The sequence below is a fragment of the Erithacus rubecula genome, assembly GCF_903797595.1.
Source record: "Erithacus rubecula genome assembly, chromosome: 1".
NCBI lineage: Eukaryota > Metazoa > Chordata > Aves > Passeriformes > Muscicapidae > Erithacus > Erithacus rubecula.
In genome coordinates, this window is record NC_136658.1 from 57,448,896 (window position 1) to 57,465,481 (window position 16,586).

Below are 16,586 nucleotides of genomic sequence, written 5' to 3' on the forward strand. Positions count from 1 at the left end.
CTGTATGAACATGTAAACATCTGAAGTTGCTCATGGTTAAATCCAGTTCTAGTTCATCATGGCTACCCCCTTACCACATGGAGAAGCCTAAGGAGTTTAAAGCATGGTGTGAACCATGCTGAAGAAGCAACGAAGAAAGAAGATGCCTGCTTTGAGGTTATGCAGGACATAATTTTAGTGTCTGAAACACAAGAGATCTTTTCCCTGTCTCTCACCTCCACAGGATTTTAATTTACTGTAGTTGTAATCCGCATTCTTTATTTCTGTACCGACTTATTTCAGTTGTTAAAAATTTCGGGACGAACGTGACAGTGCAGCTTTCTGGGGTCAACAGCTGCAAAAGCCTGGGACTTTCCAGGTGGCATGAAGTGGGAATGGATTTAATCCATGGGTGTAGGCACCACGTATAGACAGACGTGGCTTTGCTCCTGCCTGGGGGGAGTGGAGGAGGTTAAGGTCAGTAACCGGAGCACTTTTGTGGGACAAAAAAGATACTGGGCTGCAACTGGTGCTGTTCATGTGAGCCCCAGTGAGCACTGGGTATGAATCGCCCTTCTTAGTACTGCTGCTGCAGTAGAGGGGCTCTGTCAGGCTCTTACAGAGCCAGGCTGAATATAGCCCCCAGGCCAAATGAATTTTTTTACTGTTTGGTGCTTTGTCCTTGATCAACGCCTATATCATTCCTGAGAGATGAGAACGAATACCTTTGCCACAGACGTAATGAAGCCTATTTGTCAGTGTCAAGGGGTCTCAGCAGTTTTACATGGAGACAGTAAACATCTCAGAAGTACAGATCTGTACCTGAGAAAATGACAGCGTTCCCTCCCCAAGATGTTCCTTTGTAGCTGGATTGAGACACCACCCTAGAGGAGAGAGGACTAGTGAGTACATGGGTGTTTTATTTAGTCTGTGCTTTTTCAAACATTGCATTCCTCTCACTCACTGTTGCTACATATATTATTTTAATATGAAAGGGCTCCTGTCATTAGTCTTTGTTCACATTTTCCTTTGAGCACTTTCAGAGTAGACTTAAAAAGTCAGAGGCACCAGAAAAGCTATTTTTGTTCTGTAGGTTTTAAAACTCCATTCATTGCATGTTGTTTTCTTAAGGTCTGTTGAATGCCTTTTGCTAACTATAAGTTCCAGAGAGATATTTACAGATTTGTAATCCCTTCTTTAGGCAAATATTGGGAAGAAGCAGTATTTTTTAAATAATCTGTCTGGCTTTTACTTGAACTGTGTAGATTTTTGGTCTCTAACACCTCTTGATCTCCTACCTGCCAGACTCACTTTTCAAAACCCCAGCTTTTCTTTCTTGTGTCCTGTGCTCTCCTTGTCCCTGTGCTCTTCCTGTACTGTGAAAATCTGTCAGGTGAAAAAACCTTCAACAGCAGGTTCATATGCTGTTTCAAAAACTGGGAATTTAAATAAAGCCAATTTAAAAATTAATTCGCTTTAAGTAAAATAGGAGGTTCTGTTTGTGTTGGGTGATGCTTTTATTTTTTAAGAAATACTTGCTTTTAGTGTTTAAAATTTACTGCCAGTTTCAATAAACAGTAGAGCTTTCCAATGTGAAAACAAGTATATTTCACAGAAGTTTTCCTTTCTAGCTCTTTCTTCATGCAGGTTCTCTTTAGAAGATAAACAGATTATTTAATAAATGAAACCTTAGCATAGTCCCATTGATGTGGCTGGCTTCACATTTCAGAACAGAAATGTATTTAAGAGCAGAGTCTCCTGGTGCAGTATGTGCAGGGGTGTAAGGGCAGGCTCACCAAAACCAACACAGCCTAGAAAGGTGATGCAGAAGTGGGAAGCTCTGGATGTAGTGAGACACTTGTCTGAGTCCAGCTAGTTACAGGCAGGTGTCCATACCAGAAGGAGCTTGTACATCCAGTTCTCTTCCAATAACTGCTCTGTGGAAAGTTAAATGATTTCATTTCTGGCACATTTTGCAAGCTCTGAATTCACCTTACACACAGGGAGTCATTCCTCTGCATTGTAGGTCTGATGCTGTGCCGATATGGAAGAGTGCCCGTGTGGTTATTCCGAGGCACTTTGATGGGAAAGCAAGCCTAATTGCGTCTGTGATTACTTTCAGTCTCAAGGTTATGAAAAATATTTTCAACAGTGCCCCTTGACTTTGTAAATATGGGGTGCATATGTGTTTTGTCTGTGTGTGGCACGAGGGAATAATGATAATTTCATTATGCAGAATAAGATTTTCCCTAAGCCAACCATTTAGTACTTAATGCTCTACCTCCAAAGAACTGCAGTTCATCCAAGGTCTCTGGCATGATTGTGGTCTACCATGTGTAGCCCTGAAGTGCCATGAAGGCAAGAAAGATGTCTTTACTCCCACTGCTTCCAAAACACTTTCCCAGATGTTGCACCCAGACCTGGAGGAATAAATACACAATACAGGGTTTCCAGCTCCTGCAGCCCACTCAGTCCCCGGCAGAGGGAACAACAATTTGTTGCTGGTGATACCCCATGTCTTGTGGGAATTGTGTCAAATTGCTCGTGCCCATCCTGTCTTTGTCAGTGCACCCTTTGATTGGAAACACAATCTTTGAGAGTGCAGCATGCTCAAAACTACAAGTAAGCATCATAAAAGCATTTTTAAAATGTTTTAGTCAGGTTTTCTTCGTTTTTTCTTTCTTTGTTTTTTTTTGTGTATAAAAGCAAACAAGAGGTAGATCCTGAAAATTATGTTTTCATTCTTCACTTTTTTGCAAATAAGCGGTTAGAAACATGGGTAAATTGTACAACAACTACTTGTTTCATGGGAAGGTGAAAAGATCTGATACAACCTGTGTAGGATGAGGAGTTATTTTCTGCACTTCAGTGTTTTCTCCACTGGAGGATATGAAATAGGGGTATTTTGGTCACATTAATGAGCTTTCCCCTTGTCCTTTGTTATGCATATTTTTGACAGTTAATATTTTTCTTTAGTATTATATATATATATATTTCATCTGATCTTTATTGTGATAAAAATTGTATATCTTCTTTTGGAAAGTTTAATTTGATTTCCAGCTCACTTAAATGGGAATTGGGTTTTTTAATGCTCTGTTTCTATACACAGCTCAGCACACAAATGCCCATCCTCTGCTTGAAGCTTGGCTTCTAGCACAGTGCAAACACCAAATAATCAGTTGTGCAAAACTGTGTGAGACAAAGCTCATCCCTTGGAGCCTTTTAGTTGTCTTTTGTTTGTTGGGTTTTTTTATTATTATTTCTTTGGCAGATTTTCATTGTTGGTTTGGGTTTTGCTGGGTTTTTGGGTCTTTTTTCAAGAAAACAAAAATAAGGTCTAAGTTTCATACTGAGAAACATGAGTATTTCCTCTTGATGAGCATGTGGAGCAATGCCAGGAGGAGTGACAGTACCAGCATTGAAGGCAGATGGGCAGGGAAATGTGACTTGTTTGGTGTTTCCCTTGCAGTTGTAGACCACAGTGAAGGAAAGTTGTTTTATTTAAGGAAGGCCAGACTGAAGCCCAAGGCTGCAGCACCCCAGTTAAAGAGAGTAAATGTGCAGGTCTGCTGGCACCCTCCATACACTTGGCTGCTGATGGAAGTATGGATCTGTTGCATCACCTTTCCCAAATACTTCAGGGAGTGAAGGCTGCTATAAGAAGTAAAACCTCAGTCTTTTCCCACAGCACTGGAAATTCAATAGTCCCATATTTTTGCTCTGGCAGTTGTGAAGAAGAAAACTACATGTCATCTTCCACTACAGATATGTCTATAACATACATATGTTAAGTGTATATGTATATGCACTTAACATACACTTTAAAACTTACGTATACACACCATGTCATGCAGGAAACAAATTTCAGGAAGCTCAATAAAATTATATTTTTCATGAATTGTTGGGATTTGGTCTGGCTCCTGGATTCAGGTGCACAGGTGCCTTTACGTTTCCAAATGCTTCACTTTTTTTTTTTTTACAGGAGTTAAAATTTATCATACTGCATCAACAGGGCCGTTGGCAATGTGTGTAACTAATCCTTGTCCCTGAGCATTAATTCTTTCATATGTCACATAGGACTTGGTGGGGCCCATTCTGGAGCAAAGTCTCTGCCAAAGCCCCAAAAAAAAAAAAATGTGGAATTTGCTTGGATTCCCCATCTTTCTTTCTTTTCCATACATGTAGTACAGAACAGACCAGAGACTGATATAATGGGTTTGTCTTCTTAAATTATAGCTAATTGAATTTTGTGTTTTTAGTCCCAAATTTGAGATTTGAATTTAAGCAGCATCAACTGGGGCAGCTGTACACCTACAGTGGCATGTGGGACAGCAGTAGTAGAAGGATAGAAGTAGGGTTGCCAAAGTAGTGCTGGTCTTGAAGAGGGAGGGAGAAGGGCCAGGATGGCAAACAGGAACAAAGCTCATCAGTGCAGTGAAATGAAAACATGTTTGTGTATTTTGATGCAAGAAAAGGATTCCCACTTGAATTAGCACAGGTGGAGTTTGTAAATAATGAGTTCAAGGGCTGCCAAAGTGTAATGAAGTTCTGTCTCTTCTTCTGGAGTGGAGGCTGTCACTGTATATTTGAACTGCAGAAATTGTTTTGTTCCTGGTTTCCACATGAAGAAACCATGTCCCTGTGCTTTGCCTAAGTCAGACCGAGAACAAGAAATAAAAACCTGAACTTCAAGACGTGTCCCAGGCAGCACAGCATGTTCCTGTTCTGCGAGTAGAAATTGTTTTGCCAGACTTGCTCAACTGATACGAAACTAATCTCTTCCCGGAAAGATATTTTATTTTTTATTTGCATATTTTGACAATACTGAAACATAAAAGTCAAATGGCAAATGTTCACCAAAGAGAGAGAGTGAATTAGTAAGTGCAGTAAGTAAAATAACTGAATTAGATTTTTGCATCAAAATAATTGAAAATATTTCAAAGTTTTTAAGGGCTTAAGCTAAAATCTAGCTCTTTCATTACAGAAAGTAAGGTTCTCCTAATGTGTAAGTCACAGCCCTGCTGTTCACTCTCAACAGTTTTGGGAAGGCTGATGCTCACTGGTTTGGTTTTCCTACCTGCAGAATGGATTTGATATTTGTTACAGAGTACTACTGTGAAGAGAGACTTTTATGAGGAATTACATTTTCAAAAAAGCTTTATAATGCACTTCAAAGTTGTAAAGTGCTTGATAAGTGCTCTATTTTTTCATTAAAAAATTATACTAATAAAAATATCACATCAAATGTAAGAATTGTCATTTTTCCCTTTCCCTCATGTCTGAAAGCTAAGATCCCCTCTTCCTTTGGGAGTGCCTGAGGATGTTCATTATCAGATAGTGTTTTTGCTGTTAAAAGATTATTTTCTGCCTGAAATTTCTTATTTTTAGTAGAAATGCAAAGTCCAATTAGCCATTTGTGGTTTTCAGTGTATGATTTCTTCTCCTGTCAGTATGAGTGGAAGTAGGACTGTCCCATATGCTTCAGAACAATTCTGGTGTTTACATAGGAGCTGAAAACAGCTGACATAAATGCTACACATTACATATATTGCACAACATCCTGTAGCAGAAACCGAACCAGGAATAACCAGGAGATGTCCTCAACCCTGCAAAACTGCAGATCTGTTCACTTGGACTAGAAAATGTAGCATATCAGGCATAGACAGAGGCATGCTTGTGGCTTATTTATTTTCTTCCAATTCATTTTGGGCCAAATCCTTACGACCTCACTCTGGTTTTTATGGGGAAAATATTTCTCTAAAATAATGACAGTAGAAACTTGGGGCATAAAGATGTATATATAGCAGAATTTGGCATGTTCCACCTATTAAAGTGGGCAAATTGCCCTGAAGCCAGTTGTATTTTGTGAATGGATCTCCTCCATGCCCCCATCATGCCTGTCTGGAATTATTACACAAACCTATACATCAGGTTTTGTTTCCATGTGCTTTCTAACTTTGTCTTTCACAGGGTGATGAAAGCTTTAAACATAGAAAAAATCTGACTAGATTGCTAAACCTTTACCTCTGGACAGTCCCCTGTGTTTATTTCCTCCTTGTCTCTTATTTGGAATAAAAGTGTTAGCAACGTTTCAGAACGCTGCGTGCCACTGCAGGAAGGAGCTGCAGAGAAATGACATAATAACTCAAGAGTCACAGTGACAATTCCATGTGCAGAGAAAATGGGTAGATAGGGATGTCTGAAGAGGATGTGAATAAGAAAGGACATGGCATTTATCTGCAATACCAGAAAGAGAGGGGAGTTGATGCCAGAGGGAGAGAACTGTTTACAGCTTGAGCACTGGGATATTTTCTGTCCTGGTAGTAGACAGTGTTACCTCATGGTTGCCAAGAGCCTGCTGAACTGCTGGATAAATGAAACTTAAATAATACACAAATGAAAGGAACTGTAAGTGCACAGGGAGTGCATGGGGCATCTGCAGTTGCAGTAAATAAGGTTCCTTGCCTAAGGAATGAATATAAGCCCAGCTCTGTTTCCTGGAGTTCCTGAACAGTTTCCCTGCTGGCAGAATAACCCATAACTATTTACGTGGTGGTTTTGTGGTGTCTGTCTTTGAAACATCTGGTCTGGCATCAAGTACTGTTGATACCAGCTGGTTGATGGGCAAAGGATAACTGCTGAGGAACATCCCACATGGGAAATTCTGTATGGCACAGAACAGACCCTGCTCACTTCGTCTGTTACAGGGCATGTCTTGGACTGGTACCTACACAGAGTTTTTTAATAAGGAATGTGTGAATGTCATCAGGTTTTAAAGTAAAAGTTCAAGAGATTTATTTCCCTGGGTGAATGGTCTTCCAGATGTCAGGGTACATGAAAAAAGATATGGGAAGACAGATGTTGGGCTGTGTGAAGGGTGAAAAAGTCTTTGAAATGGCTGAAAAGTGGTCATTAGTCAGCATTATTTGTTCAATATTTGAAGAGTTCTGGAGAATTTAATGAGCAAGAGTTGTAGCCATGTGAGTGAGAGGAGTCATGGTAGGTTAGGAAAAATAATATGGTAAAAGTAATTAAACTAATTTGGTTTGTTGCATCTGGACTACAAAAGGCATGGTTTTGGAGGACTCTTAGAAATAGATGTTGTGCTAATAGAAGACTGAAAAATTACTGTTCCCATTTGGAGCATTGACTCATCCCTTCAAAACTTCATAATTAACTCCCCCAAAATAATAGGAAATACTAATTTTCTATGGAGAACTATCTAGAAATATTTTTTCATGCTCCTCCAGGGTCCTGCTTGATATATGTAAATGGCTGTTGTGGTGTACTGTTCACTATCCATGTATTGCAGGACAAAGCTGCAGAATAGTATCAGAATTTCTCTGTTTTGGGATATTTTTCTCAGGTTTCAGGACTAAACAATAGAGCTCTCAAAGGCACGTGGAAAAGTGGAAGGTCAGCAAATGTTCACAGCTTCAGACATCTATTCTTAAATTGATAGTTTCCTTAAAACTTCACAGATTCAGAATATTGAACTAACAGGATTTTGTCTTCTTCTGGTTTTCCTTTTCTCCTCCTCCTAATTGCCACATGTTTTTAGTCTCTTTCTGCAGCTCTTATTGCTTTCAATTTCCCAAAACTGTCTACTGTTTTGACTTCTTCATTCCTGTGTTTCCACCACCCTAGGCAAAACTCACACCGCCTGCATTTGCTCCTGAAAGCTGAAGGAGAATTTGAGTGTCTGGGTGCATGAGGAGTCAGAATGTACCCATGCTTTAAGCCAAAGAGTTTCTTAAACACTTAAAGTCAAGTGCTTGCACAGAGACAGAAGTGTCTGAGTCAGAATGCTTGAGTGTTTGACTTCAACTCCACTGCAATCCAGTCTTGAAATGCAGATGGATAGATAGATAGATAGATAGATAGATAGATAGATAGATAGATAGATAGATAGATAGATAGATAGATAGATAGATAGATAGATAGATAGATAGATGCATGTGGTTAGGTTCTTCCAGTTTTGTCCACCTCCTCCTGCACTGCTCTCTGGGTTGCCCTGCTAAGGCCCAGCTCCTTTCTGTTGGTTCACTGAGGATTTCAGCCAGGATTGCTCGAGCTCTCCTCAAGCAAAGCTGCTGTGGGATAGCTGACACCAGCTTCTCAGCTTGTAGCAGTTCTACTCCTGCTGGTCCTTTCTCCATCATTTGAACTCTGGGTCTTCTGGTTTTGACAAACTCAGAGGTTAGTCTTTATGTCTGGGATGACACCAAACAAAAGTTTAAGAGTTAGTATATGAAGGAATTTTTTTTTCTAACCCTTGAACTTGTGCAGATAATGTAGCTGTTTAAAAGAAAAGCAGTAGTATTATTCTTTCCCTAAAATTTAGACTTACATAAGATGTTGATTAACCTTAATGAACAATCATATCTTTCACAGTTGTCTTCACAGTGGCCTTTTTAAGGTGTATGTGAGTGAACATCTTCATGTTAATGCTGCTTCGCCTGCTTTTTTTCTTTCTTTCACTGAATGTATATATTTAATTGAAAACAATGAGAGGTCCTCTTAGGTTGAGCTTGTAAGAGTGATTCTTCAGTGGAGTAAATGCCTTGCAAGGAATGTTGTCAGTCCTGTCTCTCTCACATAGCTCCATGAGGGCTGGGTAGGCAGGACTCACTGAGGAGGGAACTGAGGAGTGGGAGCTCCAGCTGAGTGATCTGCACTAACATCCTTCCCTCAGCTGATTTCATTTCTTACCTGAAATTATGCTGTTTCAATGGGTGAACTAAAAAAACTCTTTCTGGTATTCCTCATGCAAAGCATCCCTTTCTGCATTGGGTACCCTGTTTTCTGCTGAGGGAAGGAAGATCTAGAATTCTGTGTGCCAAGGGGAAGGGTTTCATGGATATCTTTAATCTCATCATTAGTGACCTAAGCAGGGGGATCGAGTGCACCCTTAGTAAGTTTGCAGGTGATGCCAAGTTGGGGAATGTTGATCTACTGTAGGGTAGGAAAGCTCTGCAGAGGGATCTGGACGGGCAGGAGCAGTGGGGCTGAGGCCAATTGTGTGAGGTTCAGCAAGGCCAAGTGCTGGATCCTGCACTTGGGTCACAGCAGCCCCGTGTAGTGCTACAGGCTGGGGAAAGGGATGGAAGGCTGTCCAGCAGAAAAGGACCTGGGGGTGTTGGTTAACAGCTGCTGAACATGAGCCAGCAGTGCCCAGGTGGCCAAGAAGGCCAGTGGCATCCTGGTCTGTATCAGCAGCAGTGTGGCCAGCAGGAAAGTGCCCCTGTACAATTGTGGCCCTGTGAGGCCACACCTTGAATCCTGTGTTGAATTTTGTCCTTCTCAGTAAAAACAGGACATTGAGCTGCTGGAGTGCATCCTGAGAAGGGCAGTAGGGCTGGTGAAGGGTCTGGAACACAAGTCTTAGGAGGAATGGCTGGGAGAAGTGGGGTTCCTCAGCCTGGAGAAAAGGAGGCTTGGGGGAACCATTTTGCTTTATAGAAATACCTGAAAGGAAGTTGTTGCAAGGTGGGCGTCAGTCTCTTCTCCCAGATAATAAGCAATAGAACAAAAGGAAATAGCCTCCAGTTACACCAAGGTTGCACCAAGGTAGGTTTAGATTGGATATTGGGAAAAAATTCCTCACCCTGGTTGTCCAGTGAAGTAGCTGAGTCTCCATCCCTGAAAATGTTTAAAATTTCAGATGTTTTTAAGTAAGAATCTGGAGCCTAAGAAATACCTATTGTCTGAAAGTGTCTGTGGCCAAAGAAGCCAACCAAGGTGGGATCTGGTGAACAAGAGAGTTTAAAAGTGTGTGGAGGGATGGGCAGGACATGGGCTGCACTTGGAAAATGTTGATCTGGTGTGACAAATGTGCTGGAATCAACCTGCCAAGTTGGATGGGGGTACTGCTATATTTGTACAGTGTTCTGCACCAACTGTTTGTTGAAGAATATCTATGTAAGACAGTTTGGTTGGGAATTTGAGCACATTTTGTAGCACTGTGTCATTGGCAAGAGTGCATCCCACCATCTGCTGTGTAGCTTGTGCCTGCCTGTCCAGCTCACAGCAGCTGCTGGATTTGAGATGCCCAGCACTGTGGCCACCCTGTGGCAATGAGCACTGTTTGGTGCTCTGTGCTTGGTTGGGGATTACAAATTATCTAGGCTGAGTTGCTGCTGGTGCAACTGCAGGTTGTGGTCAGAGTCCTGATTGCTGGGTTCTCCTCACAGCAACTGTTTCCCACCCCCATCTGACATCAAAAGTGCAGCACAGCCCAGATGGTGCACAGAAGGCACCAGCCCAAGGAGCTCAAACGTTGCTGACAGCCTCGCTGACATGATGCTGATGTCTGTACAGCACTCAGTTTCCTTACAGAGGCCATTTCAGCTGGATTTTTCAGGGCTGTTTGAACTTTGTGATGATACTCTTACTTGAGGATTTTCTTCTGAAACCAAGGGCTCTCCACATTTATTGACTTTTAAACAGACGCAAGGAGGGAGGTTCTGCCTGTGAGAAAGCAAGTGTTGCATCACTGGTTCATATAATTGAAATAGTTTCTTGCAAGCTGCTCATGATTCATAAGAGATAATAAATAACTGAAGAATGATTGTGCCTAACAAAGGAAATAATTGTTGCAGAGATGGTCTTTTGTTGTCCATGTTGTGATTAGCTGGTTTCAGAAGGGGAAGTAAAATTTTAGGCAGAAAAAAGGAAGATAAATATGGACCTCACGCAGTTTCCTTTCCTCAGTTTTGGTTTAAGCTGAACTATGGGAGCAGGGTAACTGCCAAGAGCATTTCTGTAGACACTGAAGGTGAGTAATAGAAGTCACAAAGAAGTCTAGCCTAAAAACATGGCAAAAATGGGATTTTAAACAGTTTGCTTTATGCAAGCACAAAATCCAGTTTGGCTGTATTAATCTTCTCCTCTGATGTGATACATCATTCTTACCTTTAAATATAAAGCAAGATGGTGAGATTTTCCAAAAATCTACATCTGAGCTCACTAAAGTAAATGGGTATTTTTGAACAGTGTTGTGCAAGTCCCATGGCTAAGTACATTTAAAAATTGTACACCATTCCTAGTAACATCTTATACAAAATTAATTTTACTGAAAGTAAGTGCAGTAAATAACGAGGAGGTTTTGCAGATCAAATTTTTATGTTTTATTGGGAAATTGTACTTTATTTTTACCAGCTTACTAAGAAATATCTTGGAGTGCTGTTTACACAAATAATCAGAAACATTTATAAACATCATAGAATAATAAGAAGTCTGTGTCAGCCTATGGTAAATTGCATAAATATCAGGTAAACTGGTCATTTGGGGAGAGAGTGTAGCCTGACAAGATGAGGGTAGCAAACTTGTATAATAACCATGAGAATAATTACACAGCCCTGTGTCCTGGTGTTAATCCTCGCATCACCCCTGCAAGGTAGGATCTATATTACTGCCTTAATCGTGTTGATTTTCGTAGTCATGTGAATGCCACAGGAATGATGATTCTCAAGGCTCTTTTCCTGATATTCAGCAGATCCCAGTACCTCATAATTGTGTAATTTGGCCTAAAGCAACCCCTAGGCAGTGCGCGTTCATGGGAAGCGTGCAGAGGGGATTGCGGGGATTAATAGCAACAAGGGGAAAGTCACAACCTGTTTTTCCCCCTTCCCCTCTTTCTTTTGTTTCTCCCAGGAGAAAAGCCCTACAAATGTACCTGGGAAGGCTGCACCTGGAAGTTTGCTCGATCGGATGAACTGACGAGGCATTACCGCAAGCACACGGGAGTGAAGCCATTCAAGTGTGCAGACTGTGACCGCAGCTTCTCCCGCTCGGATCACTTGGCGCTCCACCGCCGCAGGCACATGCTGGTCTGAGGAACGCTGCTGTTCCAGCCGAGTTTAAGAGCTGGGTCTCTTAACTACCCACAGAGAATTCAGCAGGGCTGAATCCCCCTCTACAGTGTTAACAGGCAGGGCTTTCCCTGATGTCTGTAACAAAACATAATGATGAATTTTCAAAAAGCAGGAAAAGAAGTGCCACTCTTCTCCTCACCATCTGAAGTTAACCCTGTCTGCCCCTCAGCATGGCTACCCCCTGAAAGTGTCATCACAATCACCTGGGAAATAGCAGCCGAGATGCTACAGGAATGGGCATTATTTTACATGCTGCATCCTTTGACGAAAAATGTTTATAGCTTGTATGTTTTCTCAGCTGCCAGACATTTTGTTCCTGAAAAATCACTGCTGATTGGAGGATAGATACCACGAACTGACGATGATGAGGAGGATGATGATGATGATTATGATGATGATGAGAGCAAGACCGCTAGATCTGTATAATGCCATCTTTTCCCCCTGTTTCCAGTACCATCTGGCCGGTGTCAGCACTGCACTGGAGCTGTGCTACAGGCAAGCTGCATGTGAGTAGGCAAGAAGATTCTGCTGGAGAGGTCCCACTGCCAGAGCTGGAGGATTGCTTGATCAGACTTTTGCAATAATGATGGTGGCATTTTAATATCATACCACAACTTGTCATTAAGCCCTAGAGGACACCAGCCATTTAACCTTTTATCTTTTTTTTTCCTTCTTTTCTTTTGTTGTTGTTGTTGTTGAAGTCTGTAAAATAAGCAAAGGGCAGCAGCATCTCTGCTGAAATATCATATTATGTCTCTGTATTTTACCATGGACTTATTTAGATCCATTTTCTGATTTGTGTAGAAAGAGCCCACCTAAAAAGTACTACCCTGTTCTCAATGTGCCGTTTTCTTTCATGCAGGTATCCTCTTCCCCACAGCCATTATTTGAATCCAAGGAAATAGTCAGATCTTGTACTTGCTGGTACCAAGGTTAGTGGTATAGCCATTCATGAAATGGAATTGAATGTATCATCAAAGCAAAAAAACAGACAAGAAACGGCTGCATCTCTTGCAGAGAAAAAGCAATAATGAATAAAATGGCTCTTGAGACAATAATTTACTCCACACCAACAGAAGTGAGGGGTATGCAGAAACAGCATATAAGATTTAAGCATTTAAGTTAATCTTTTTGCTGGTTTCACTGACCTGCTTGGTGCCACAATTAAGTACTTTTATTTCCTTTAAAATAATACTAGTACCTGGAAAGCAGGAAAGATAAAGGACAGAGTTGATTGTTGAGGAGGTAGTAGATGAACTGTAAGTAGGACAGAGAAATATTTCTGCAGTGGTGCTCTGCAAGACATTATATTTCTCCCTGGGAGTTAGGGAATAACAAGATTTTGCCAGCTGTCTAGTATGATATAAATGGCCCTCTGTATGGGTACCAGTGGCTGCCTCTGCTGGGATTTTCAATCCAAGCCTTTTCAGATTATATAAAAGGAAATTCTTGATCATTCCCATACAGCCCTATAATTGCAAACCAATTTGTATTAATTGAATTATGTAGGAAAGAGAGAAACTCTTAGTCATCAGTTATTCATGCAAACAGAATAGTGTTTTTCTGTTTTCTTTCCTCACAAGGATCTGCCTATTCAGCTAAATTTGACAAAGGGGAGGCTTGGCAATATTTTCCAAGTGTTGAGATTTTCATAGCTTAGAGATGAAAGATGTAAACATAAAGGTCCTTTGCAATGCATTTAATTATGAATATTTTGTTCCAGGAATTGCACAGATTAAATTTGTGATGCCACTTGTTTGTTTTTAAATGTTTGATTGTCTCAGTTAATATCAGATTCCTGATGTAAATGTAGTAATGTTGGGGGAATTCTGAAATCAAGGTAATTTATACCCATACAGCTACAAAAGCAATTACAGTTAATTGAGGATTAATATGACTGGGATAATACCTTATAATAGGATTCACAAGATCCTAGACTTTGATTGTCTTTAAATATCCTTAATATTTCCCAGTATGGATAGTTTATCAGGTCTCTGAAATAACTTACTACTGTTAAAGGTCAGGCTTCCCACTACTGAGTGGTCAGCAGAGAAACTCAACACAATCATTCACAGCTGTTGTGGGAAAAATGCCTCAATCCATTCCCATTGACCATGTCAGTGATCTACTTCCACCAAATTCAATGACATTCTAGAACCCATCTCCCAGTCAGGGACAAGGCAGGGCTTCTGGATACACCATGAGGCGTTGCAGGGCAGCAAAACCGTGTCTTTACCAGCAGTGTTACTACTGTTGATCTAAAACCTGGTTGTCAAAGTATTGTGTGTGAAGTGCTTCATGGATTATGTCTGAGGTCTGGTTTTTGTGTACTTCAGTATCATCCCCTTAAATGCATCTGTCATTGTTGGCATTTAGGGAAGAAGTCAGGTCAGGTAGAACTCCACTGATAAAATTTTTTTCCTGCCCAAGAATATTTTACCAATTAATTATTTGAATAGCTGTAATTCAGTTGAAGAACCAATGGCATACAGAATTCTTTTTTTGAATCTGTGATTTTTTTCTCTCATAGAAAATCAGGTTTGCTTGAGCAGAAACTCTTATTGGGCATTCTCTTAGCATACAGGAGGATGTGATGTTACTCTCAAAGGCAGAGTGCAACTGGGAGAGATCAGTGTTCCTCTTTAGGCTTCCCCTGTAGTTAGTGAAAAACAGAGAAACTACAGGAGAAATGGAGAGGCCTTCAATTTTAGCATTCAGCTTTGAAATGCCTTGTGGAGGAGCATATGTATGACAGGCCCTGGAGAGGCTCGTCTCCCAAGGCTGAGGTTGGTCTGTGTGAATCCCTGTTTTTTCAACTGGTTGCCTGCTTTTTATGCATTGGAAACACTGCAGCAGAAAGAGGGTCTGGTTTTACTGAAAGAACCCCAAAGTGATAGAGAGTTAAAGCAGCACTAATGCCAAGGGACACAGGCACAGAGTGTGGTGATGGTAGGAGAATGAAGCCAAAAGGTAAAGTAGTGTGTGCTACATTTTGTTATTTTACAGGCAGGAAGTACATCCTCAACCTCCAGCACATCTGCAAGGGCTTCTCATGCTGTCACCTGCAGATGACTTGCACAACCAGCAGTAGTCCACCACTGGATTTCAAGTACACAGTATGGTACTTGATGAGGTTCTCATTCCTACCAGCACCTGCAGGCTTTGATCCCAGTTACTCTGTGGGGTGGTTTTCTGGTTTTTGTCCTCTACAGAAGTATTTAAGAGAAGTTACTCGGTAGGATGGGGGTGTTGAATGTGCAGCTGATGTCCCCCAGATCCTCAGGGATCCTTTATTGGCTGTGGTTCAGACCTGCCAGCTTTCTGTGTTCATGCAAAGACCATGGGCAATTGTTCCAGGGTAGTTTCCTCAAAAATCCTGGTACCCCACCACAGGTCTGTGATGTTTCATGGCTGTGGCAAAGGCTTGCATCCTTTAGCATGCAGAAATACCAGATCTCATCCTGACACAGTCCAGTAGGTCCATCTTAATTGAACAGTGAGGATACACACAGTGTCCCGTTCCTTCAGAAAGACAGAGATTTAGGTCCACCATGCCATGACATTGCACATTACAGCTTGCAGGGGAAATAATGCCATGAAGTGTCAGATTTCATATATTTTCAAAAGTTCTGAATAGATTTGTCAGGAAACCTCAAGCATTTTAGGATAATGTAATGAGCAAACAGCTTTGATACAGAACTTTTAAAATTTTTAATTGTGTCACTATTTTTTGAGCACCCCTTATATTCAGCACTGTGAAATTGGCTCGTTACAACAGCAGTTTTTACTTGGGGATGAAGATGCAGTATTCCTTATTCTTTCTCATGCTTACATAGTTAATTAAATAGTTTTAGACTGACTTGTATATATGATTATTTGCTGGAGTAATGTATAAAAAATTAACAGTGTTGAAAATCTGGGTAAACTTTTGGGTAAACTTGCAGTGCAGAGCATGGACAAATAGCTGGACAGCCTTTCTCCCCTTTAATAATGAGAATAACAATGATCATAAGTCTCATTTTCCATTAGCCACATTGAAATTGTATTCTAGTTGCCATTTATTAATCTATCTTCTGATAATAAATGCTGTTTAATGTAAAAAAAAAATCTCTTTCTTGTTTATTGAAGGTGGGTGTCTCAAAATCAGAGTGTGACTAATAATATCCCACTTACTTTTTAGTTTGAATTTGGGTTTGGAAAGGTCATTGTATGAAACTACATCTTCCACAGCAGTCAAGTCTTTAGATTCTTCAGTAAATCCATGCTACTCCCACATGCTCATCCTTACACTCACGCATGTGAATGCCAGCACTTCCAAGTGTCTCTACCCATGTTCAAGTAATAAACAAATTGACTTAAAATTAAAATTTAAGGAAAAAACCAGAAAAAAAACCCATAAAAGGAAGAATTTAAAGTAAACACTGTTATGGAAAATACTACCTTAAGAAACCAGCTGATGTTGTTGTGTTATGCCTTTGCCTGTGATACGTGACTGGAGAATTGTACAAAGAAATTGTTGTCTTTTCAGTTTTGCTATAGTGTAGCAGTTGCAGTGTAATGTATGCTTATGAAGTCATGCCCACTGGAACATTGAAAAGGCTTAAATTCTCCACAATAAATGAGGTTTTGGCATAAAAATGTAGCTGTAAGGATACTGCATCTTTACAAATTGAGGTATCTTGAAAGTATTTTACTATACTTGTCATAGTTAAAATATTCTGTAATATACAT

General features: G+C 40.6%; 1 protein-coding gene across 4 annotated transcripts in view; it reads left to right on the forward strand.

Annotated features, from left to right (window-relative positions):
- The window catches only part of KLF12 (KLF transcription factor 12), a 226,778-nt gene extending 210,522 nt beyond the window's left edge, over nt 1-16,256 (forward strand). For 3 of the 4 annotated variants that reach the window (XM_079312987.1, XM_079312988.1, XM_079312990.1), the window contains one exon: nt 11,635-13,705. In XM_079312987.1, coding sequence (XP_079169113.1) covers nt 11,635-11,816 — 182 coding nt within the window. In that variant the 3' untranslated portion in view covers nt 11,817-13,705. Of the gene's footprint in view, nt 1-11,634 lie in introns of all 4 variants that reach the window. The other variant, XM_079312989.1, reaches the window with a different exon arrangement.
- Nucleotides 16,257-16,586: the final 330 nt, after the last annotated feature.